This window comes from Seriola aureovittata, chromosome 17 (assembly GCF_021018895.1).
Source record: "Seriola aureovittata isolate HTS-2021-v1 ecotype China chromosome 17, ASM2101889v1, whole genome shotgun sequence".
Classification (NCBI taxonomy): Eukaryota; Metazoa; Chordata; class Actinopteri; order Carangiformes; family Carangidae; genus Seriola; species Seriola aureovittata.
This window is the reverse complement of record NC_079380.1, coordinates 11,025,702-11,051,396: the sequence shown is the minus strand read 5'-3', so window position 1 is coordinate 11,051,396 and position 25,695 is coordinate 11,025,702. Positions and strand designations below refer to the sequence as shown.

Below are 25,695 nucleotides of genomic sequence, written 5' to 3'. Positions count from 1 at the left end.
AGACAATGAGTGAGAAGGCAAGGTTCATTTCAGCTCTTGTGTGGACATTTATTGTGGTGAATTGTGCAGCAATACCAGTATCTGCGTCATCCTTCCAGATCCATTTTCATTTCTACTTGACTGACTTGTTTTATCCCATCCTTTTTCCTTTCTCAACCATGTCAATGTAGGAACCAAGCTTTAAAAATGAAAACCAACTTAACAAAAGCAGAACAATCTCTCAAGATATTATTCTTGCACAATACTGCAAATCAACTTGTATGCTTAATGCATCCAAAACATTTTTGTCCACTTTGTGCAGCTGCTTCACAATATTCCGAGATTTTTTGTACGTACACTGACATTGGTAGACTGTACTATACCAGAAGACATTACAGGATGGCTACTTATCCTACTTTGTTTTTGACTAGATATTTTTCTGGGCAACCCAATAAATTAATCATCAGAAAGAAAATGACAGGATTCAGGATAGTGATGACAATCAGCATCTTTATTGAAAAGTTAAAGAGGCCCCAACCATCGGTTCATATTTTATGAACTCTGTTGAAAGGCATCAACTGGATGGTGACTCTTACTCAGCAGACTCAGACTAAAAAAAAGGAGGGGAAAATCAATTAGCGTTTGCAAATATTCAAATTTAGGAATTAAATTACCTACTAAGTTATTTTCTATTTTTATGTGGAAACTCAAATATGAAACACTTATTAATATATTAGACTTTTTTTTTTGATTTACACTATCTTCAATGGAAATGCACAGCATTAAATCATTTTACTGACCTCTTATGTCAACACAATTTTTACTGTGAACACCCAAACAATCTACAACTAAGTTGTCTTTCATTTATCTTAATATTTGACTTAATGAACCTCTTAGACGAAGGTGCCAAATAGTAATTTCATGTGACTTACCTTTCCAGCATCACGGCTCTTGACTCTCAATTTGTTGACCTGGGACTCAGCAATGTCAGCGCGCTCCTGGGCTTCCTCCAGTTCATGCTGAACCTTCCTAAATCTGGACAAGTGACTGTTGGCCTGCTCCTCCTGTGAAAGATTTGGGGTTACACTGACTTAGTTACAAGACAGTTGATAGTGATAAAATTATAAAATCAACTATCAACTGTCACATTATGTAAATGACTTACAGCCTCCTCAGCCTGTCTCTTGTAAGACTTGACTTTGAGCTGCAGCTTGTCCACCAGATCCTGGAGTCTGTGCATATTCTTCTTGTCCTCCTCAGTCTATACAGATAAAGGATTACACAGTGAGTGATAAAGAAAAGAGAACTGAAAAGAAGCACAGGTAGTCTTTTGGTGGGAATTACCTGGTATGTCAGCTCCTTCACTCTTCTCTCATACTTGCGGACGCCTTTAACAGCATCAGCTCCACGTCTTTGCTCGGCTTCAACTTCAGATTCCAGCTCACGCACCTTTTAAAGTAATGATAAATAATACAAAACTATTATTTACAAAAGATTAAAGTAGAATTTATTCCACACTGTGAACGTTTGATGTACCTCAAAAAATTATCTATTGTAAGGTTTTATATACAGTTCATACCCTGGACTCCAGTTTCTGGAGCTGCTTCTTGCCACCCTTCATGGCGAGGTTCTCAGCCTCATCCAGACGATGCTGCAGGTCCTTGACTGTGACCTCCAGGTTCTTCTTCATCCTCTCCAGGTGAGCACTGGTGTCCTGCTCCTTCTTCAGCTCCTCAGCCATCATGGCAGCCTGAAATGATAAATGGTCTGTAATTATACTTTCATCTAAAAAATCCTTCTCAGCACTTGTTGAACACATAAATGAAGACCACATTAAGCATTTCTTGAGATGTAAACTCACATCAGTGATGGCCTTTTTGGCCTTCTCCTCAGCATTTCTTGCTTCCTGAATGGCATCATCCACTTCACCCTGAACTTGCACAAGGTCAGACTCCATCTTCTTCTTGGTGTTCAGAAGACTGGTATTCTGAATGTTTAAGACAAGTCATGTTTAATATAATTCATATAGCATATTTTCAAGAACACTAGTTTATTCTGAATGAATGGATACAAACCTGAGAGTGAAGCAGTCCGACACGCTCACTAGCATCAACCAGCTCCTGCTCAGCCACTTTGCGTCCTCTCTCTGTCTGCTCCAGAGCGGCTCTCAGCTCCTCAATCTCAGCAATCATCAGGCCATTTCTGCGCTCCACCATGACAACCTGCTCCTTCATGTCTTCCTGTCCTCTGACAGCATCATCAAGGTGCAGTAGGGCATCCTGATAAGGACAAGAAAAAAATTGGTTGAATTTCTTTCCTCTTCAACATTTTTTTCATTTAGCAATAAAACAAAACTCACCTTGAGCTGTCCCTGGACATTCCTCAGTTGTTTCTGTGCTTCAGCAGCCTGCCTGTTGGAATGGCTCAGCTGAATCTCCATCTCATTCAGGTCTCCCTCCATCTTCTTCTTGACTCTCAGGGCATCATTTCTGCTCCTGACCTCAGCATCAAGAGTGCTCTGCATAGAGTCCATCACCCTCTGGCTGTTCCTTTTTATCTGCTCCATCTCCTCATCCTTCTCTGCCAGCTTCCTGTCAACCTCACCCTTGACCTGGTTGAGCTCAAGCTGAATACGGAGAATCTTGGCCTCCTCATGTTCCAGTGTGCCCTTGGAGTAATAATAACATTTAAAAACTAATATCTTATACTAGCTTCATTTAAATATATTGACATATGTGAAGCAAAATACAAAATTCAAACAAGTGTTTTCAGTAAAAGCAAGGATGTCATTTGTAGTGGCATATCAATGTGCAAAAAAACTAACTTTGTAAGTGGGAGGAAAAGATGCTACTTTGAACAACTTTATCAGTTTCATTTGAAATTTTTCAGAGTTGAGTGACTGCTGATTGGTGTTTTTTAACTCCCTGTCAACTCCTGATGTTGTTGTACCTCAGCTTCCTCCAGCGCTGACTGAATTTCAGTCTTCTCAGTCTCCACAGTCTTCTTGGCTTTCTCCAGCTCATGGATGCTCTTTCCAGTCTCACCAATTTGTTCAGTCAGGTCTGAGATCTCCTCTACACAGAAAAACAGTACAAAACAAAACACATTACACTCATAGGAGCAGGTTTATAATCAATATTATTTTCACTTACAGTAAGTATAAAAGTTAACTTACGCTGCAGGTTCTTGTTCTCTCTCTTGATGGTCTCCAGGTGATCCAGAGCCTCCTCATAAGAGTTCTTCATCTTGAACAGTTCAGTGCTGAGAGAGCGAGCCTCCTTCTGGGCTCCTTCCAGTTCTGCCTGGCCCTCCTCATACTTCTGTTTCCATTCTGCAAGGACCTAGATTTGTATAGGTTAATTAAATGATTGGTTACTACTTCAGGTATGTGTTCTTCAGATAAAATTGGTTTTGATTTCCAGTTGAAATATTTACCTTATCAAAGTTCCTCTGCTTCTTGTCAAGGTTGGCAGCCAGACTATTTGCTCTCTCCACATCAATCATGAGGTCCTCCACCTCACCCTGCAGCCTCTGCTTGGTCTTCTCCAAAGACGCACACTTAGAGTTGACAGCCTCAATGGATTCCTCAGCATCCTGCAGGCGCTGGGCAAGCTTTTTCCTGTAATGAAGAATAATTAATTTGTTAATTTCTATTGTTAATTTGAACAAAACAATTTAAGGAAAACGAATTAAAACAATGAATAGGTAGTTACATACTTAGCCTCCTCCAGTTCCTCAGTGCGCTGGATAGCATCAGTCTCATATTTGGTTCTCCACTGAGCCACCTCGCTGTTGGCCTTGGACATTCCTCGCTGAAGCTCAGCCTTGGCCTCCTGCTCCTCCTCAAACTGCTCTCTGAGCAGATCGCAGTCATGGCGGGCTGACTGAACACCATGGGCCAGGGCATTCTTGGCCTGTTGAACATGACATAGCATTTTAACTTACCAATGAAGTGAAAAATATTGTGTCAATAAGTACTTCATCAAGTTGAAACATGTCAATTTAGTTATTTAGTTGCTTGGGAGACCAGCAAAACTTTACTTGGTATCTTCCACAAGATGCTTGTTTAATCATTATTTTATTAATGTTATTCAACATTAAGGAGAGAGTGATTATTGTAATACCTTCACTTCCTCCTCAATGTGTCTCTTGAGCTCCTCAATCTGCTGAGTGAAGGCCTGCTTGCCCCTGGTCAGCTGGGAAACAAGAGCTTCCTTCTCCTCAAGCTGGCGAGAAAACTCACCTGTAGGACATTATATAAATGAATTTATAAAAACTGATTAACCCACCAACAGCCAAGTTTTTATCAAAGGTGACTCACCATTCTCTGTCTGCAGTCTTGCCTTATGTGCATTAATGTCATTCAACTGGCGAACATTCTCATCATTTTTGGCTTTGAGCTCACTCAGCTGGTCCTCAAGTGTTCTGCACATTTTCTCCAAGTTGCCCTGTAAAAAATGTATGTGCTATATTTAAAAAACATGTTTTTTTTTTTGTCGCCCAGTGTCAGCTGGGATTGGCTCCAGCCGCCTGCAACCCTCAAAAGGATAAGCAGTATAGCTAATGAATGGACTGATGATTATATTTTGAAAACATAAACATATATTGCTTTTCAATAGATACTTTGGTGTATAGTTCTACATGGTACTATCCTTACATAACTACCATAATCATCTAAAACAGTTTAATGTTATTAGCTTTAAACCTAAGGGTAGAAAGGTAAAACCTTTACCTAAAAATAAGCCACTCCCCAAGAGTTCTGCACATTTTCTCTAAGTTGCCTTACAACAACATGAAAGCTTTCCATTTCTCCCAGACTTAAAGCTACTACAATGCTTTATAATTACAGTTCATATTTCCAAGCGTGATAAAAGGCAAACCACTCACCTTTGCTTTGGCAACAGCCTCCATGTTGCTGGTGAGGTCATCAATCTCCATCTTGTACTCGCTCTTCTCCTTCTCCAGCTTCTGCTTGACACGCTGGAGGTTGTCAATCTGCTCTCCCAGCTCTGCAACACTATCAGCCTGCTTCTTGCGAAGAGCTGATGCGGTAGATTCATGCTGCAGGGTTGACTCTTCAAGGTCTCGACGCAGCTTCTGGAACTCAGCCTCACGTTTCTTGTTCATCTCAATCTGAGCGGCAGTTGCTCCACCAGCTTCCTCAAGCCTCTCACTGATCTCCTCCAGCTCCCTGGAGAGGTCAGCCCTCTGCTTCTCAACCTTAGCCCGAGCAGCCCTCTCAGCTTCAATCTCTTCCTCCAGCTCCTCAATGCGAGCCTACATTTGATGGTAGTAACATCAGGAATGCTTGTTGACTAGAGCATTTTGTTTTTGTTTCACTGAGTTTACAATTTATGTAAAATAATGTTACCTGGAGTTCCTTGATCTTCTTCTGAAGCTGAGCACCCAGGGACTGTTCATCCTCAATCTTGCTGAGGAGCTGGCTTATCTCAAAGTCTTTCCTAGTTGTGGAGACCAAGAAAGCTTTCACTGTCATAGTTTATACTGTTGTTGTAGTGTAATGTGTGAGATGCTGAAAAGAGAATTGGTAAGCTAAAACAAAGAAAAACCTACTTCTTGATTTTCTCATCAGATTGCTGCTTCTCATTCTCCAGATCCATGATGGATTCCTGGGCCAGTTTCAGATCTCCCTCAAGCTTCCTCTTGGCTCTCTCAAGGTCCATGCGGAGCTTCTTCTCTTGCTCCAGTGATCCCTCAAGCTAGGACATAACACTTGTCAATTATAACTGAACAATAAAAAATCACGAAAGAGGGTCAAAGCAATTGTTTACTAACATCGTCCACTTGCTGTTCCAGCTTTGTCTTGGCCTTGGTCAGAGTGTTGACTTTGTCTTCCTCTGCCTGGAGATCATCCAGTGTTTGCTGGTGGGCCTCTTGGAGTGCTTTCTTCTCCTTGGTTAACTTGGCAATAGACTCATCTTGAGATGCCATCTCCTCTGTGAGGTTTTTCACCTGAAAATTGTATGAAAGGCTCATTTGAATGTCAACCATATATCTAAAAAATGAATGTACATATATTTTGGTTTCAACTTAAATGAACCGAACCTTGTTTTCAGTGGCATGTTTCTCCTTCTCCACTTTAGCCAAGGTTAGCTCCAAGTCATCAATGTCCTTCTTCAGCTCAGAGCATTCATCCTCCAGCTTCCTCTTCTTGGCAGTCAGCTCAGCATTGATTTCCTCTTCATCCTCCAGTCTCTCAGTTGTCTCTTTGAGTTTGGCCTCGAGCTGGATTTTGCTTTTAATGAGCCCTTCACACCTTTCCTCAGCATCTGATAGGTTCTCACCTTCCTATATTTTGAGCATATACGTGGTATTTTTAGTATTTAGACACACACAGAACATCTGACTGAAAAGGATCCAACTGTATAGTTTTTTTTTCAATTGACCCGATGTCACTTATATTTCGGGTCCCAAGGAGAAGAGAAAGCTAGTTGTGGAGCAGGTTCGTAGACATGAGGAAATATTAAGGGGTGCAAAGGCAGTGGCCAAGGCTAAGCAGGGACAGTGGGTGAATTTGGAAGGTGTAGACAAGAAAAAGCTTAGCTGGAAAGAGCTATGTTGTATGGAGGAAAGTAGTATTAGATTTTTGATAGGGGCAACTTATGATGTATTGCCAACTCCCCAGAACCTAAAACTCGGGGTAAATGGAGACCCACTATGTTCATTGTGTTCAGGTACCACAACTTTAAAGCATATTTTGTCAGGCTGTAAGGTTAGTCTGTCGCAAGGCAGGTATACGTGGCGACATAACCAGGTTTTAAAAAGCTTAGCTGCAGGAATTGAAGAGTTACGGAGGCAGGCAAATTTAGGAGGGCCTAAAATAAAGACAGTTGCAATCAAGTTTGTTCAAGAGGGAGAGAAAGTTGGTAAGACAACAAGGAGGCAAGGCAGCTTAGAGGGTGCTTGTGATTGGGAAATGCAGGTAGATTTAGGAGGAAAGCTTGTTGTTCCCCAGGAAATAGCCAGTACAAAACTAAAGCCTGACATAGTCTTGTGGTGTAGGAGTAGAATGAAAGTATATTTCATAGAGCTGACTGTTCCGTGGGAGGCCTTAGTTGAAGAAGCATATGAAAGGAAAAAGCTCAGGTATGCAGAGTTAGGGGCAGAAGCAGAGCAGCGAGGATGGAAAGTTAGGATTTGTACAGTGGAAGTAGGATGTAGAGGATTTGTAGCAAGGTCTGTTGTCTCTTTGGTAAGGGAGTTAGGAGCAAGTGGACAGAGTGTGAGGAAAATAGTAAAGGACATGTCAGATGAGGCAGCAAGATCCAGTCAGTGGATTTGGATGAGAAGAAATAATGGTAGCTGGGGGCCCAGCAGGGGGAGCACTTAGGATAGACAGACTCTTAGGAGAAGCAAGGAAGAAATCCAGGAAGAGGAAGTGTTTTTAAGTGGGGGGTGTGGCCTGTGTGAGCCTCTTTGAGACCATGTGGTTAGTCCAGGTGAGGTGGCCTGTATTGTTTGCTTGTATTGTTTGAATTGGTGTGTAGTGTGTCTTTGGCTGTTTAAGTGAGTTTGTTTGTTTTAGGTGAGTTGCATGGTGTGGTGTTGGAGAGTGGGGGGGTAGAGCACAGCCGAATCCGGCGGGGGAGAGTTTAGCTCAAAAAGGCACCTCTCCCTGGCTCTACCTCCCTCATTGTCTTGGAGAGTGGGGGAGTAGGGGGAGGTAGAGCACAGCCTAATCCGGCGGGGGAGAGTTTAGCTCAAAAAGGCATCTCTCCTTGACTCTACCTCCCTCATTCAAAATGGCCGCCACTTTCTCCAACTGTTTAGGGGAGTTTGTTTGCTGAATCTGCTAGTGTGTTTTGTCAGAGTTGATGATGGTGTTGTTTGTGGTAGCATAGGCAAGATAAAGAAAATAGTCGTGGTGTGAGGAGCAGTGATATCTGGCATTAGGGGAGTGACTCTGGGACGCCAGTGATCACTGTCTAGCCTCCTGGAGGTGTCGTGGGACCAACTAGACGAAACACTGGTGAAAGGAGGTTCCCACCTGATGACCCCAAAGACATGTTAGTTATCACTGTTCATTAGTCTGTATGGCTAAATTAATAGTTATCATAGGACATGTTAAGCTTAGGGAGCTATTCACTGAGTCTGGTCCATTTTCTGTAGCACAAGTTTCTTGTGTTTACCTTAAATTCTGTTCTCTACTCACAGATGCTACTTGCAGTTGCAGGTCATTCTTCTCCTGCAGCAGGGAAACCATCTTCTCCTCCAGTTCCTTCTTCTTGGCCAGGGCAGTAGCCAGGTCTGATTGCATCTTCTCATAATTCTCCTTCATCTGTTGGAGCTCCTTCTCAGTCTCAGCACTCTTCAAAAGAGGCTTGATTTTGAAGTACAGGTTCATCCATGGCCAATTTTTCACATTCATGAATGAACGGATATTGTACTGGATGCTGAAGATGGATTCCCTGGAAAACATATTTACAGATATTTTGTCATTTCTACTGCTATGTGATTTCATTGAAATGCTGAGGATAAATATTGAAGAAAAATACAGTATCTATTCAATTGGACAGTACAGTCTAGTATTACATGAAAATCTTACCTCCTCTCCATCATCTTAACAAACTCCTTCCTCATGAGGTATCCTCTGCAGAGAGCCTGAGTCATGGTTACCAATATAGCCAGTTTGTCATCTCTCATCTCCTCCAGGGTACCCAGCAGACCAGCTTTGAAGAACACCTATGTTGTTTCATTGAAATAATTAAATAAATGAAGCAAACATACATACTGGAGTACACTAGTGATGAAGTTGTGAGAATTAACCTTTGTGTGGCCAAACTTATACTGAGTGTGGTCCACATCAATGGATCCCAGCAGCTTCTCTGAAGCTTTCTTGTTGTCAATGAACTGTCCCTCAGGGATGACACTGGCATTCAATACTTTGTATCTACAAGACAAAATGATATTGTTACTTGTATTTTCCTTTCATATCTTCCTTGTGTTAACCATCACAAAGCCTCATCTGAAATGAGCCTGACTTTCATATAATGAAAACTGTAGACACCTCTGCTTGAAGTCACCATAGAGGATTCTGCTGGGGAAGCCCTTTCTGCAGATTCTGATGCCTTCCAGCACACCGTTACACCTCAGTTGGTGGATGACCAAGAAGTTCTCCATAAGACCTGAGAGTAAATGAATAAATTTTAAAATATTTCTTTGTAACACAGTGTAACATAAAATGCAAAAAGCAGGTCTCTGGGCTTCTTACCTGGGGTCTTGGTTTCATTGGGAATCAGGCAACGCACAAAGTGAGGATGAGTGCTCCTCAAGTTGGTCATCAGCTTGCCCAAGTTCTCCTGTGGATCACAATTATAAGATAATAGGTCAAACATTATTTCAAGATGTGAGTTTTAATTGTTATCCAATGATGAAACAATACATACTCTGAAAAGAGCAGACACAGTCTGGAAGGAGCCACCCTTCTTCTTACCAGCCTTCTTTCCACCACCACCAGCTTCAATCAGCAAAAGCAATGTATTAGTCACTCTGTTTTACCAAAAAAGTTTCATCAATGCCACTGAATAATTGCCTTTGTTTTATATGTCCAGATTTACATGAAAACTGCATGCTCTAACCAAGTAACAAAAATTAACTGATTAACAGTTTTGACTGATGAGAGTCTCACCATCAGCGCCAGCATGAGCAGCATACAGAAGAGCAAGCAGTTTGTTTGAAGACTTCTGGTAGAGCTGAACAACTGAGTCGTTCAGCGGGTCCTTGTTCTTGTCCAGCCAGCCACTGATATTGTAGTCCACTGTACCAGCATAGTGCACCAGGGAGAAGTGAGCCTCAGCCTTGCCCTTTGCAGGTTTTGGCTTCTCAAAGGCCTTGGTTTTGCCAAGATGCTGATCATGCAGCTTGTTCTTGAAAGTTGTGTCAGAGGCCTTTGGGAACATGCACTCCTCTTCAAGGATGGAGAAAATGCCCATTGGCTGAGAAGAATTTACATTTCATGTTAAAAAATTAAACTGTGGAAGCAACAATTTACAGATGAAAAAAAAGAATCATGTTTAACTGAGTGGCCACTTACCTTCTCGATAAGCTCAATGCAGGCAGCCAAGTCCATACCAAAGTCAATGAACTCCCATTCAATGCCTTCTTTCTTGTACTCCTCTTGCTCCAAGACAAACATGTGGTGGTTGAAAAACTGTTGCAGTTTCTCATTGGTGAAGTTGATGCAGAGTTGCTCCAAGCTGTTGAACTGTAATTACAGAAATATATTCAAATGCTTTGTTTTATCGTTTTCATATGTAATACTGCTTAGATGTTTTTCTGATCACTCACATCAAAGATCTCAAATCCAGCAATATCCAACACCCCAATGAAGTACTGTCTTGGCTGCTTTGTGTCCAGCATCTCATTGATACGGATGACCATCCACAAGAACATTTTCTCATAGATAGACTTGCACAGAGCGCTAACGGAATTGTTGACCTAAAAACAATGGCAACATTTTGAAAACCCTGCTTGGATTTCTAACCACTCTTTGATATTTGTAGATGTTTCACATTTACTCCTTTTTTGTACCTGTGGAACGGTCTGACCTTTGGTCACCATCTCATTTCCGACCTTGACTCTTGGGTAGCACAGGGCTTTCAGCATATCAGCTGAGTTCAGGCCCAAGAGGTAAGCGATTTTATCAGCCTCTAAAGGAAAGGTGGACAAGAGTGCTAAGTACACATGGACTTGAATAGTATTTTCAGATTGGAAAACTTACATGAGTGTGGTATTATTTCGATTATTACCCTCATTGCCATCAGGTTCAGCCTGCTCCTCACGCTGCTTCTGCTTGAATTTCATGTTGCCATGATGCATCACAGCACCAGTGAGCTTGTAGATGCCCAATTTCTCCTCAGCAGTGAAACCTAAGATGTCAATGGCAGTCTGCAGTGGAAATGAAGTAAAGTTATCAGTAATTGCAACATTTCCCTCATTATACTCTTTATTTAACTAATTTGTCATCTTACATCTGTTGCAATGAACTCCTCCACATCATCAATGCTTTTGACCGTGATTTCACCCTGACTGATCATATGATAGTCATAGGGGTTGGTGCTGATCAGAAGAGCCTCTAGAAGGGCGAACACAAAATTCATGAGGTTTTCTTTTGATACTGTTTGTAGTGTTTTTACAATTTTAAGACATCTTTTAACATACCCAGAAGCTCAGGCTTGTGGCCTGTCATCAGCTGATAGAAGATATGGTAGCTCCTTTCAGCAGACAACTGGAAGGTGACACGTGACTTCTCCAGCAGATCTACGTTTAACAAATCAAAGGCAGACAATATATTCCATGTATAACGTCATCCAACAAATATCAATGAAACCGTTTCCAAACTGGCATCATACCAAAGTGCAAGTTCAAACAAAGTAGACATGGACTTACAAGTTTCAATATCTGCTGAGGACAGTTTGCCACTGGTTCCAAAATGAATTCTGATGAATTTACCCTAAATATATCAGATTTTGGTTAGTATGATACTTGATATGCAGCTCAAAAAACTAATGTTAATTAGCTTATTTTTACTCACAAAACGAGAGGAGTTGTCATTCCTGATAGTCTTGGCATTACCATAAGCCTCCAGCAGAGGGTTGGCTGCAATGATTTGATCTTCCAGGGAACCCTACAAAAAGATATTAGAATATATCTTGTAGATTGTTTACCATGCATAAACAGATAAATCTCTGACTATTTTTTCTGTAAAGACCATTTTACCTGCATCTTTCCAGGTGCTGCATCTGCTTTCTTACCTCCAGTCATTGCAATTGTTGCAAAGTACTGGATGACACGCTTGGTGTTGACAGTCTTTCCTGCACCAGATTCTCCTCTAGGAGAAGGGAGGGATATCTTGAGTTTTTTTTTTCATATCTGTAATCTGTAATATTATTCTGTTAATTTAATTTATTACTCACGTGATGAGGATAGACTGGTTCTCACGGTCTGAAATGAACAAATACATTAGATAATATTAGATACATTAACAACATCAAATCAAATAAATATATATGGTTGTAATAGAGACATATTTCATGTCATATCTGCTGTGTCTCATTTAGTGTGTCATGTGTCCTCCTTAAATAAAATATCTTACCAGTGAGCATGGCCTGATAGGCATTGTCAGAGATGGAGAAGATGTGGGGTGGAGCCTCAATCCTCTTCTTGCCTCTGTATGCATTCACAACAATAGCATCATACACAGGAAGCCACTTGTATGGGTTCACGACGACACAGAACAGGCCAGAGTATGTCTGGAAAAGAGAGGAGAGTGCACTCTGAAATTCATTGCATCTATATTCAACATTTACACCATTTCAGTTTAAACTTCATTTTGAGTAGTAATGTGGAGAAAACAAACCACGACTAGAAAAAGGTTGTTTATTGTTGATCTGTATCCATTCACTGATCTAAATGTTAAGTTACACACTTACGTAGATCATCCATGATGCATAACGATCTTTGAGGTTATACAACACGCAAGGCTCATTGAGGTGGGTCATCATGGCCATGTCCTCAATTTTGTCAAACTTTGGAGGATTCATGGGATGAATGTCGTCCTCTTTTACAGTGACTGTCTGAATAGGAAATAGAGTTCATACATTTTCTTTTACAAAGATATTTCATACAAAGTTTTATCAATTCAATGACATCAACTTTTACAGTTAAAGTCTGTGAATGAAACAGGTGGACAAAAATGCATTTTAATATAGTATTTCAAATTGTGTAATTATTCACCTACCTTTCCTGTAACTGTGTCAACTGTGGCTTTGCCACCGTCTTTCTTCGTAAGTTTACCCTTGAGGTACATCTCATCAGCATCAACCACAAAGAAGGCTGTTTTGGCATCAAAAGGAGTGTTTTGTGCCTCAATCCTCTCTCTCTCTGGCTTCCGGAGGTAGATGGCCGCCGGGCCATATTGCTCCATTTCTGCGTCTGTGCTCATGGTGGCACTTTAGTCGAGACTGAAAAAATGAGAGTCCACGATAGTTAACATATCAACATGAAATCTCTGTGGTGTATTTTCCATCTGATATTGGAGATTTCATGCGTTTTTTTATGGTGACAGCTTATACCTCAGCTCGTTTCAAAAAAGAATGAGCGGTGTAGTCTCTGGAGGAGTCTCAAGATGCTATGAAAAGATAATTAAACATGAACACATAAAGTTTAGTTGGTTTTAAAGTTGGCATTTAAATTTAGTTGTGGAAATTCAATCAATTTAAGAACATTTAGATGAGACTGAGAAGGTGGAAGTTCAAAAGAGTCTATAATTGTGTTGAATTATTTTAGTAGTGTTCGTATTTTAATATTATGGAGATTGTTCTATTGCAGAAATGTCTTACCTCCGTATGTGAACTGAGTGGCACAGTTGTGTTGTTGCCCAAGGATGCTTTTCAAGAGATATTGAGATGGTCATTGAATAGGACACAAAATTAAAACATTTTACACTGCCTAGCAGTTACACTACTTAAATTTTAACATATTTGTGGAAGCTTTTATGGCTCAATAAGCCTTTACAATTAACTCTGTTATGTGAGTACCTATACCACCATCAAGACCATTTTCATAGCCTCATCAGTGAATCCAAAGTGTTTTTATATTTCAAAGAACATCAAATTACAGATTCATTGCAAAGCTTTTCTAGGTTAAGAGTAGTTGAACTCTTAAGAGTAGTTGCCAAATTTGTTTATAAGTATAAATAAATATTTGTAAATAATATCTTTGATTAAAAATATTATCTCTTAAAGATTACTTGACATGAAAAACATAACAAACAGAGTCAGTTAGATAACAAAGAGTCATGCAACATTTATGAAATATTAAGTAAAATAGAATTTGAGAAGTGTAAAGACACACAAAGCACTAACCTGTGTGGGATGCCTTTCAGTTCTCAGAGGAGTCTGAAGCTACTTCTTATATAGACGCTGGAACTGCCTGGTCAGCAGCAGCCTGCCTCTCAATTTGGTCAAACATCCCTGTCATCTTAAGACCCATCTTGTGACATTGCAGGTTTAGTAGGCTTTTTTTGTGTGTAAGATATAACATTGCTTAATTTTTGAAACAATATTAAAACAAGACAACTGAAAAATGTTAAATCACTCCAGTAAGCCAAGATAAGAATTTTAGTACAATTTTAATAAGACTGAAAATTAAAAGGTAGAAACTAAGCTAATAGAAAAGGTTCAAATTGTATTATATCATTAGATACTGTACATTTTATTCTCTCATATTTTATGTATGGTACACAATAAGATCAAAACATAATTCATTTTACAAATAAAGATTTAAATAATCTATTATTGGAGTTGTGCCTTCACATCCCTTTTTTAATGCATAAACTGTTTGCTCTTAGTAAGATACACTTAAATGTCATTGGTATTGAGTGTCAGTGTCAGCATGTCCACATTTCAGATCTTTGAAATACATTAAAACTGAGTATCATGGAGATTTTATGAGTATCGCCAATATCTGTAAAATAACACTTATCTTTGCTACTTTATATCCCTCACACATGATACATTAATTTTGAAGAGAATGCCATGTGACATTATTATCATGCAGTGAGTTTCATAGAGAAGCATTGGATTTAACTTTCTTTCTGCTTACAAAATGTAGGAGTGATGGTAATAAAGTATGTCCCAAAATAGTTGCTGTGCAATAGACACCCTGGTTTTTGAACCACTAATTTGCTCCAATAAATAATTTACTCATATAAATTTAGATTCTGACTAACTTGAGAGGGATTTCATCGTTTTATAATGAGATGTTGTCTGTACTTACCCTTGCAATGAAACATGCTCATAGCCAGGTTTGGAACTTAATTTTGGAGAAGCACCCAAGTGGTGCTGGTATACAGTTGCAGGCCATTGGCACATCTCATATTCCTCTAATAAAATTGAATGTAAGGCCTTTTCCATGAAGTTCAAGTGGTATGACACCTTGCCTTAAAAGGACAAGAAAGATGTTTGCCAACCAGGCTGAGATAAGACCTATATTAAGTCCTACTTGGATATCAAAGCTCTTTATCCTGGTGCCACATTTGATTCTAAGGATGTTGTTGGTGTTATGGAAACTCAGTGTCCTTGAAAAACTATGCAACTCTGGTTTTCAGACATTGCGGGCATTGGCTCCATAATAAAATTGCCTACATAACTGTGAAAATAACAATTGTCCAAGTGTCTTTTGCATCTATTAACATTGAATTACACAATAGTTTTAATTTCATTTTTATAACTTAATATTCAACCTTGTAACTATAAACTGTAAACTTACCAAACCTTTTAGAAATTTACCATAGTATTTATTTTACATATTCGCATCCCTTTTACTCAAATAGATACAATTATCTGTGATTTGCAAGACTTGCTGCAGCACACTTGAACTGTTCACAGTTGGCTTATTCATTTATATTTAAACAATAATAATAATTACATCTCATGTATCCTAATAATATAGACAAACATTTCACCCTTGCAGGGGTGAAACGTGGGGGACAGGGGCACTATGTTGAAATATATGAATATAGTGAGATTCATTTATTAGAAAAAAAACAGCACTTCAATAATTAAAACATTTTGCATTCTTCTGTGTGTTCATAAGGGCATTGGGAAAATAATAGCCAAGATTATTGTTTTTACAGTGGCAATTATGTTGCATTTTGTAGTTCTTTCAAGATCATGTAGTGTTATTATGGCTCAGATACAGTGGCTGTCATTTGAGCCGTAATAACTTGCTGCTTAGATTTGCACTGTGCACATTTCAGCTGAACAAGCATTTCTCTTGTGCAGTAAAAGAAGCAGTCATCAGCAGAGCTTACCATGAGTTAAAGACAAATATGTAACTCATTTGTGATTAGTAGTAGAAGATTTCAATTGCGGAATTCTGCTCACACTCCAGGTTATCACTTTCTCTAACAGTTAAAACTACAGTCATTCCAGTATCAGTCATTATGGTGTATGATATACAGTACAATACCAGAAATTTCTCTTCTACATGTTCCAAAGACAGTTATTATTACATTGTAAACATATAAATGAATGCATTTGCAGTATTTGTATTACTGTATGTTTCACATTTATATATGTGTATATGTCTATATATATATATATATATATATATAATATATATATATATATATATATATATATATATATATATATATGGCCTGTTGTAAAATGATTTCTGCCAGCAGGTACGTACAGCCAACTTACTCTCCATGAATGAAAAGTTAATATTACCTGTGGTAAGGTGACACAACATAATTTAAAAGAGAGCCTTTGTAAATGTCACATAAAGCACACGTTAGATATTTGATCCGAGATCCATTTTATGGGCATAACATTTTAGAGTATTAAAAAACATTGTCTGTCAGGGCTTACTAACTGAGCATTACTTCCGGACTACAAACATTTTGACGTTTGTAGTTTTTGTCCATTGTTACGTGCTGGCGTAGTCTGTGACGAAGCCGGAAACTACCACCGAGGATTACACGCTTTGAAAAGTCAGCAACCTAGTGTTAGCTAAAGTTAGCATTACTTATTATCTGCAAAGGCCATTCTACTGTACCATTCACTCTCTAGGAAGAAATGCCATCCTTAAACGGAAAAACTGATGTTGTGTTTGTAAGTCATACCATACAGTATACTGCTACCTATCATTGTTTGACCGGAACTGTGAAGTGTTAGCTAGCTAATTTTACTGTCTGTGTGTTTAACTGCCGAAGTTGTTGTGATTAATAAACTAGGAAGAATTTTGTAGTTAGACAAGCTTGGCTTCTAAATTGTTAAAGTAGTTAAAATCTGAACTCACAAAAATTATAGTTAATCTGTCAATGGTTAATTTAATTTAGAATGAACATTGTTAACGTTGCAGTAAAGTTACGCTATCGCGCTAATGTTAGCTTTAGCAGGCACAGTGTTAACTCTTTCAAAAGTTAATACTACTGAGCTTGAGTTGTGTTTGACGTGTTTTGTGCTGTGATTTCCGGCTATGTCAGGAGGACGATGATCTGCCTTATGAAGAGGAGATCATCAGGAACCCATACTCAGTCAAGTGCTGGATGCGTTACATCGAATTCAAACAGAACGGACCCAAATCCACCCTGAACATGATATATGAGCGGGCTCTTAAAGAGTTGCCTGGCAGGTAACTAACAAACAGGGGGTGTTTAGAGTGTTTTATTTATACTTTACTTAAATACGAGTAATTCGGTGATAAAAATTGGAAATTTGTCAAACATTGTCACTGTTTAAAATGTAACTAACATTGTTGTGCATTGTTAAAAGAAGTAGATAAGTATTTAGGTGGTAGTGTCAAAATGGCCATATAATTTTTAAGACCTTGCACTAAACTATTTGCTTATGGTTTAACTCTTTTTAACAACAATTGTCCCTTTATTTACAGCTATAAACTGTGGTACAGTTATCTGAGAGAGAGACGGAAACAAGTCAAAGGAAAATGTATCACTGAAACAGCCTATGAGGAGGTCAATAATTGCCATGAAAGGGCACTGGTATTCATGCACAAGGTAATACTTCCTATAAAACTCCATGCTGAACATATTTACAGTAAAAACATGCTATTATACTATGGTCTGTGGAAGTTGTGATTGAAACTAATTATCTGTTTTTACTTAAACTAGATGCCTAGAATATGGCTAGATTACTGCCAGTTCCTTGTGTCTCAATGCAAGATCACGAGAAGTCGGCGAACATTTGACCGTGCACTCAGAGCTCTTCCTGTCACTCAGCACCCACGCATCTGGCCTCTGTATCTCCGCTTTGTTCGTAACCTGCCCCTGCCTGAGACAGCTATCCGGGTGTATCGCAGGTACCTTAAGGTGAGAACATAGTACACAAATCAGTTCCTTTCAGCAGTTGTCATTTAGGATGTCACGCACAAAGATTACTGATAAGTGTATTTGCACACTTTCACTGGCATCATAAGGAAATGGATGTGATACAGCAGGATGTCATATTATGGAACAACTGGTCTGAATTAGGGCTGCACAATTAATTGAAATTTAATTGAAATCGCAATATGGGCAAGTGCAATATCCAAATCGCAGGAACTGCAACTTTTTTGATAATGTTAAATGTGTCACAACATACCATAAATAAGCATTGTAATGCTAGAGAGATGCTTCAGCCTGCAAATCATATTCTCCATATGTAACCGGACATGCTTGTTTGGTACAAAAATCACATTCCCATCATTTTTAATTTAAATTAAATTAAAATGAAAAAATTACCATTCCAACTGAAATCATGACTCATATTGCAATGTATGTTGTAAACATTTTCTGTAAGTGTTTAAAGATTCTTAGCCAAGTGAAAGGCTACTGGATTTGCTGTTTTAGTCTGGAGGATGTTTTGCTAAAAAAAAACAAAAAAAACTGAAAGGCTTCAACATCATACTATATAGAACTCCTAACGTTGATTAAGAGTTAATACATTTCCTAATAATCATATTCACTCATCAAACTAGGATTATTGTTTATGGGTGAAATTGCTATTTGAAAGGAAAGCCAACATTAAATCATGAAGTTAAAATTTGTAGTAAAAAAATTTCTACATGAATGAAAATTTCATTAAAATGTGCTGTTTGCGCTCTGTACCATGTAGCTTTCTCCAGAGAATGCAGAGGAATACATAGACTACTTACGTTCTGTTGGCCGCTTGGATGAAGCAGCTTTGAGACTAGCAGCTGTTGTCAATGATGAAAGCTTTGTGTCCAAAGAGGGCAAATCCAACTATCAAGTAAGATTTTATTCTCATCCCAAGCACCTCCCAATGTGCCTTGTTTGTTTTTTTGTTTTTAAAGCTGAAGAGGAAAATTGATAGATCAGTATTCTACTTTTTTGTTTATTGGACAGCTGTGGCATGAGCTGTGCGACCTGATCTCCCAGAACCCTGATAAGGTGACCTCTCTGAATGTGGGAGCCATCATCCGAGGAGGCCTCACTCGCTTCACAGACCAACTTGGAAAACTTTGGTGCTCTTTGGCTGACTATTACATCAGGAGTGGCCACTTTGAGAAAGTGTGTTTCCTCTAAATAGCTTCCATTTTCATTCATAACATAAAGCACTTAACATATTGAAAATTGTTTATCCAAAATACTGCTATGCTTTATATTAAACTTATGAATTTGATTGAGTTGAGTTATTTGTCTTTGCTTTCTCAGGCCCGCGATGTGTATGAGGAGGCCATCCTTACAGTGGTAACAGTAAGGGATTTCACACAAGTGTTTGACAGTTATGCCCAGTTTGAGGAGAGCATGATTGCTGCCAAGATGGAGACCACTGCTGAGATGGGGCAGGATGAAGATGGTGTGTTTGGATTCATTAATATTAATATACATTCTGTATGTGTACACTTGTTGCTTTCACTTCATTTCTCATGTATGCTGTACTCTTTGTTCCTCTCCTCCCAGATGACATAGACCTGGAGCTCAGACTGGCCCGCTTTGAGCAGCTGATAGCGCGGCGGCCCCTCCTCTTGAACAGTGTACTGCTGAGACAGAACCCTCATAATGTCCATGAGTGGCACAAGCGGGTAAAGTTGTATGAGGGCAATCCACGGCAGGTGAGTTTTAAGTCTTTTTCTACATATAGTTTAGACGGGGTACACACAATTCATAGTGGTAACAAACACCAAATAGGTAACACTGCCTTTATGTAGTACATTACTAATGAATCCATGCTCACCATGTTCTCAACAGATTATCAACACTTATACTGAAGCAGTACAGACTGTGGATCCAATGAAGGCCACAGGGAAGCCTCACTCTCTCTGGGTTTCCTTTGCAAAATTCTATGAGGAAAATGAGCAGCTGGATGATGTAAGTCATGGAGGTCTTCCCACAGGGATTCTCAAACTTTTTGCACTTCAGATCAGATGCGTTTCTGTATTCTTGATATGTCTTATATTTACTGACTCACTCAGGCCAGGACAATATTTGAGAAGGCTACCAAGGTGAACTACAAGCAGGTAGATGACCTTGCTGCAGTGTGGTGTGAATATGGAGAGATGGAGCTTCGCCACGAGAACTATGAACAGGCGCTGCGCATACTGAGGGTGAGACATTTGTATCACATCTGCAGGCATTATTATGAGAGCAGTAGGTAAAATAGTAGCACCATTTATAACCGATGTTTGGTAACATCTAGTGGCAGGACCTAGAAACTACAACAATATTAGAAAACTAATGTTTTTAGGAGCATGTTTTCAAACTGAACACCTTAGTACTGATACAGTTGACTATAGATAAAGCCTACTACTACATATTGTAATAATCTTTAATCTAGAAGTTTTGCATGATGGTTGCTTTGTCTTTAGCTCTCTCCACCTTTCAGACATTGTACAGATGTTCACTTGCTTTTCGGTGAAACAAAACCCAAGTGCATAGTGCACACTGGGTAGTTTATGACCCTAGGAGATTAAAGCATTTACTAGAAAATATATTTGGGGCAGCTCTGCTTGTTTAGAGATTTTGTAATCTCAACAAAGAAATGAATGATAATGATAAACAATTCCATGTCCCTGCACATAAATTATGGGAAATTTGAGAAATGAGTGAAATGTGCCTGATTGTACCTTTTTAAACATATGAATCCTCTCAATTTTTGTAAAAATGCTTTTCTTCAATGATTTGACTATAGAAAGCTACTGCCATCCCATCCAAGAAAGCAGAGTACTTTGATGCATCTGAGCCAGTTCAGAACAGAGTGTACAAGTCTTTGAAGGTCTGGTCTATGCTGGCAGACTTGGAGGAGAGTCTTGGCACCTTCCAGGTATGTTCACTACACGTCTAAGTTTCCAGTATATTATATGAGCCAACAAAGTGCAGTAGGTTTAAAGCATATGGCAGATAAACTCTGAGTTATTAATCAGTGGTCTGAGAATCGCTATCTCTTCGTTGATGTTTAATGTAATTCTTTCTCCATCCTTTTTTTTTCTCCTCAGTCTACAAAAGCAGTGTATGACCGCATTATTGACCTCCGCATCGCAACGCCACAGATCATTATCAATTATGCCATGTTCCTTGAAGAGCACAACTACTTTGAAGAAAGCTTCAAAGTAATAACATGCCGCTAATTAACTAAACCCACATTTACTTTCAGTGCCTATTCTGTCCCAGAACCCTTTTAATGAATTCTTTAATGTCTTTGTTAACACCTTTTTAGGCATATGAGCGTGGTATCGCTCTCTTCAGGTGGCCCAATGTGTATGACATCTGGAACACTTACCTCACCAAGTTCATTGATCGATATGGGGGCAAAAAGCTGGAGAGAGCGAGAGATTTATTTGAACAAGCGCTGGATGGCTGCCCCGCCAAGTTTGCCAAGAGTAAGTAGCTTTATTAAAATGACATTGACAACTCTTGTATATTCAACATTATTATTATTGTTTTCTTTTAAATAAAATACACTTAAATCAAATGTACTGCAATGCCTTGCTTTTCAGCAATTTACCTGTTGTATGCCAAATTGGAGGAGGAGTATGGGTTGGCACGACACGCCATGGCTGTCTATGAAAGAGCAACACAGGCAGTAGAAACTGAGGAGAGACATCACATGTTCAATATCTACATCAAGAGAGCAGCTGAAATTTATGGAGTTACCTATACCAGAGCAATTTACCAAAAAGCTATTGAGGTATGGTAGCATTGTTTTGTGCTCTCCGTGATCAAATGAAAATCCCTATGCTGCCTTCTTTAATAACCCTTTTTTCTGAAAAATTGATAAAGAATAACACATACATTGTGTTCAGTTGTTTTATTCAAATCTGATATGTACTTTTTGTATTTATCTAGGTCCTTCCTGATGAGCATGCGAGGGATATGTGTCAGCGATTTGCTGACATGGAGAGTAAACTGGGTGAGATTGATCGGGCCAGAGCAATCTACTCCTACTGCTCCCAGATCTGTGACCCAAGGGTGAGCTAAACCACCTCCAGCCATTAGCTTTATCTGAATAAAATAACACATATCCATCAGTGATGTGTAAATACTTCATAATTGCTCTTAACTTATTTATGAACTTGATCTTTCAGGTGACAGCTAATTTCTGGCAGACCTGGAAAGAATTTGAGATCCGCCATGGTAATGAGGACACCATTAGAGAAATGCTGAGGATCAAACGCAGTGTCCAGGCCACATACAACACCCAGGTCAACTTTATGTCCTCTCAGATGCTGAAGGCCACAACAAGTGCCACAGGCACTGGTGAGTAAGCTTGTACTAGCTTGTTAGTCTCTGACAAAAATTTTCTTCACTAGGCTGGTACCATGAATGCACCGTATGGGATGTTAGGGGAATGTTTGAATTATATTGATAAAATCCTGAGGTTACACACCAGAACAGCACAAGAGTTAATGTAGTAATATCTTTTCTAATGTTTCTGTGTTTGTCCATCCATTTTTTATCATGTGACCATGTTTTGATTGTGTATTCAGTGTCAGATCTTGCTCCAGGCCAAATGGGAATTGATGACATGAAGATGTTGGAGCAGAAAGCACAGCAGCTTGCTGCAGAAGCTGAACAGGACAAACCCAAGCCCAAAGAGAAGATTCTCTTTGTTAGGTTTGTTGTTCATCTTTTCACTTCATCGAGAAGTATCTTTATTAAAATGGACTACATCCTCCAAAGGAATCACTTAAGTCATATTTTCCTCATCTGCTTATGCAGGAGTGACACTTCTCGCAGTGAGTTGGCTGAGCTTTCCAAACAAGCCAATCCTGATGAGATCGACATTGATGATGATGACGAGGATGAAGATGATGACCAAGGACCGGAGGGTGAGTGATAGACAGGCCTGGCCTCAGCAGCAAAACTGAAAAAAATTTGTACTTGTTTAAACATTCAGGCATACATGTTTTACTCATGACAATTCATGTACTAATTGTCTTCCTTTCATGGCCTTTTACAGAGGTGCAGCTTGAGCAGAAGAGTGTCCCCACAGCTGTCTTTGGAGGCCTTAAAGATGACTGAAATATAACTTACTCACTGAAAATCATCATTCATCGTCATTGAATAGGCTTCATTTTTAAAATTTGTGTAGCTGTACAGTTGTGTACACTCTATTTTAATAGAATGTGATGAGTGACACAGTGAGAATAGCAGTGTTTTCCTTGTAGATTTCTATAGTTTGGTATAGAAAGATATGAACCTGCTTGTTTTGCCCACATGGTGTCAGTCTTTATCAAGTATGAGGCTCAAGCTAATTGTGCAATTGAGCTATTTTCTATAATGAAATACTTTATGTGGTTACATGATAACTAACTGGTCTATTATAGTCTGACTTTGTTTCCAAATTCCATTTTGTAAAATAATTAACAGTGAAAACTCTTTTGTACACTTAATAAATGCATAGATCTCTCTCTGACAGGAAGCTCTGCCCTAGAAAACATGGGGGAGGAGCACAGTTTGTTCAACAGGGAGCATTCATTTGAAAGTGTAGCTGAGCATTCAAGCCTCACACTGTTGGCTTGAGGATCACTAGTCTTGCAAAGCCCATTGTTTCTGAAAAGGTTTCTTAACTTGTATACATATGTCACAATCCAATTATTAAATTCATGCTTTAGTTGTACATTTATTATGTATTACTCAAGGAACAGTTTCTACAACTGATTCAATAAGGAAGGTTGTGCAAAACTTTGAAAAGAACTCATGGTTAACTAAACCAATAAATACAGTTGCAGGAGTTTACTTGTCTCACTGGTCACTTTTGAGGCTATAGGTAATAATGCTTTGGAAAGGACTTTCAGTCTGCCTTCTTGAGGGTCTACTTGTGACCCAAGACAGTATTACAGCTTTTGGTATACAACAACAATATTGAAAGTTTTCTTATTACCACACTGCAAAGTGTTGTATTGTTTGTGAATTATGCACCTGTAATTCTGGCTGTGTCAAGCTCGTCTCTTTGAATCTCTGAAACTTTATATACAATGTCTTGAAAACACATTCATAATAAAAGTGGACTTGCATATGTTAAATATGGTGATTTATCTCACAGAGGAAAGTCTGCCCTTGAAAACACAGGGCAAGCGTTTAAAGGAACATTTACCTGAAACAGGAGCTAAGCATCAAAGTCTCACATTGTTGATGTTACATTGGCTATATAGTCTTGCAAAAGTTCATGATTCAACAATACATGTGCAACCCATGTATGCTGGAAGATTTACTTAAGGGATTTATAGGGTGTAGAACTACTTCAGTGTTTGATGGAAAAAATCTTTATGCTTTTAATTGTTGCAACCCCATCATAAGAGTTAAATTGATTGAAAACTACTGACTAGGAAGAAAATTTTTTCTTTCATTATTAGATTAACATAGTTGAGAGGTAATCCTCTTACAAAGTTACTGCAGTGGGGCGCATGGAACTTGGAACTTTGAGCAACATCATGTGATGAGTCACTCTTGAGATTTCTGTTTTCCAATGTGGATGGTGCTACTGGAAATAATACTTCAAAAACAATTGGAAAGAAACTGTCTAGAATCTGAAAAATTGGAAGCAAACAACTCAACTATTTTCCCAAATATAAAATCCTTTTTTTCCTGCATAGATTTAATATGTTTACTCTGCTCCTGCCAGTGCAGCTTTTTTATACTACAGGCAGCTTAAAAGGCAATAAGCTATATAAACAAACTGACCATATCTGCATGTATTTGTTGTCACTGCTGATCTTTACCAGACAGTAACTCAATAATTGGAAATTGATATGATTATGAAATTTTTACTCTAGTATATAAAAGCTAATATAATTGCATAAATCAATAATGTGATGCTTCAGTGATCAGTGTTTTTCATCTACAAGATCTCAGTTGTGAGGGTACAACCCTGAGGGGATTTTGCCCACTACAGCAAGGCTGATGCATTTAAAAAGGTAAATGTACTTGTCATGCCACTACATTTATCTAACATATACAGTTGCTAGTTATTTTGATTTTACACACAAAACAGAAAATCAATTCAAAAAATATAATTCATCACTACAGATTAAAGGCCCCACATAAATGTTTGCAGTTATTGTAGCTGATTAAAAACCTGCTATCTTGGGATTTACATGAGGTCACTAAGCTCCATGTACTAGAGTATGATAGTTATTGTCACTCACTCAAATTAACATGAGCTTGAGAGAGATGTCAATCAAGCCCAGTCTGTGCATGTACACCCTGAGAAAGGGTCTAATAAGGAAAAATAAGACAAAATATATGTGGCAATGGACCGTCGGTGTGCAGGGTCTATGAACTACCCAACACTTAATAAAATGGAATGAATTAGCTCCTGCTAAACAAGTTATATTAAAATGCAGCTTACATTTTAACATACCAGTATTAGTAATTCAGCACTTCTGATAGGGGCCACTCTGTATATCGAGTTCTTTTGATATTTTTTGTATATTTTGCTGATAATACTTTCACACATTTTGAATCTAAGGCTTTACTCAAGCCTATATTGGAGTATGTTTACATTGTGGTATTGCAACTTAAGTGAAGTATTTGAATACTTATTCCGCCATTGGAAATTGTGTTGCTAGAATATTTCTATTAGGCCACTTTTCGCTGTCTGACCATCCCAGTCAAAAAGGTGCCCCTCCAGGCCTTCACCTGTGCTCCAGCAGATGCACCTGTAGCAAAAGTCACACCACACCTCTATTGCTGGTCTGCGTTAACACAGGGAAATCCCGCCCTCGTCG

General features: G+C 38.9%; 2 protein-coding genes across 2 annotated transcripts; one reads left to right on the top strand and one right to left on the bottom strand.

Annotated features, from left to right (window-relative positions):
• Positions 1-469: 469 nt before the first annotated feature.
• Positions 470-13,433, bottom strand: LOC130185253 (myosin heavy chain, fast skeletal muscle). The gene is made up of 41 exons (XM_056401620.1): positions 13,341-13,433; positions 13,074-13,129; positions 12,740-12,962; positions 12,432-12,575; positions 12,095-12,251; positions 11,916-11,943; positions 11,719-11,830; positions 11,534-11,626; positions 11,389-11,452; positions 11,161-11,259; positions 10,971-11,074; positions 10,749-10,887; positions 10,531-10,649; positions 10,288-10,437; positions 10,034-10,204; positions 9,629-9,935; positions 9,387-9,457; positions 9,212-9,299; positions 9,008-9,125; positions 8,767-8,890; positions 8,546-8,682; positions 8,153-8,408; positions 6,046-6,288; positions 5,776-5,952; positions 5,554-5,699; positions 5,351-5,441; positions 4,867-5,256; positions 4,301-4,427; positions 4,104-4,222; positions 3,697-3,893; positions 3,415-3,598; positions 3,155-3,320; positions 2,929-3,053; positions 2,339-2,647; positions 2,055-2,258; positions 1,841-1,966; positions 1,559-1,729; positions 1,324-1,428; positions 1,145-1,240; positions 912-1,043; positions 470-589 (listed from the first exon to the last, which is right to left on the bottom strand). The coding sequence occupies exons 3-41, from the start codon at positions 12,941-12,943 to the stop codon at positions 572-574; spliced, it is 5,811 nt and encodes a 1,936-aa protein (XP_056257595.1). The 5' UTR covers positions 12,944-12,962; positions 13,074-13,129; positions 13,341-13,433; the 3' UTR covers positions 470-571.
• Positions 13,434-16,468: 3,035 nt separating this feature from the next.
• On the top strand, positions 16,469-23,991 carry xab2 (XPA binding protein 2). Its single transcript, XM_056402479.1, has 19 exons — positions 16,469-16,619; positions 16,994-17,142; positions 17,401-17,524; positions 17,639-17,836; positions 18,621-18,755; positions 18,872-19,036; positions 19,181-19,325; positions 19,430-19,581; positions 19,718-19,837; positions 19,942-20,073; positions 20,658-20,789; positions 20,962-21,075; positions 21,183-21,345; positions 21,463-21,653; positions 21,812-21,934; positions 22,051-22,222; positions 22,453-22,579; positions 22,685-22,794; positions 22,926-23,991. Exons 1-19 carry the CDS (start codon positions 16,584-16,586, stop codon positions 22,985-22,987), a joined length of 2,550 nt encoding a protein of 849 aa, XP_056258454.1. The 5' UTR covers positions 16,469-16,583; the 3' UTR covers positions 22,988-23,991.
• Positions 23,992-25,695: the final 1,704 nt, after the last annotated feature.

Excerpts from the sequence above, each read along its gene's own strand:
- LOC130185253 (XM_056401620.1), bottom strand. The coding sequence starts at position 12,943 with ATGAGCACAGACGCAGAAATGGAGCAATATGGCCCGGCGGCCATCTAC. Across the intron at positions 10,888-10,970 it reads AGGAGTTCATTGCAACAGAT|ACTGCCATTGACATCTTAGG; the intron begins GTAAGATGACAA and ends TTTCCACTGCAG. Across the intron at positions 9,458-9,628 it reads TGCTCATGCTGGCGCTGATG|CTGGTGGTGGTGGAAAGAAG; the intron begins GTGAGACTCTCA and ends TGCTGATTGAAG.
- xab2 (XM_056402479.1), top strand. The coding sequence starts at position 16,584 with ATGCCATCCTTAAACGGAAAAACTGATGTTGTGTTT. Across the intron at positions 17,525-17,638 it reads CACTGGTATTCATGCACAAG|ATGCCTAGAATATGGCTAGA; the intron begins GTAATACTTCCT and ends TACTTAAACTAG. Across the intron at positions 20,790-20,961 it reads AGAGTCTTGGCACCTTCCAG|TCTACAAAAGCAGTGTATGA; the intron begins GTATGTTCACTA and ends TTTTCTCCTCAG.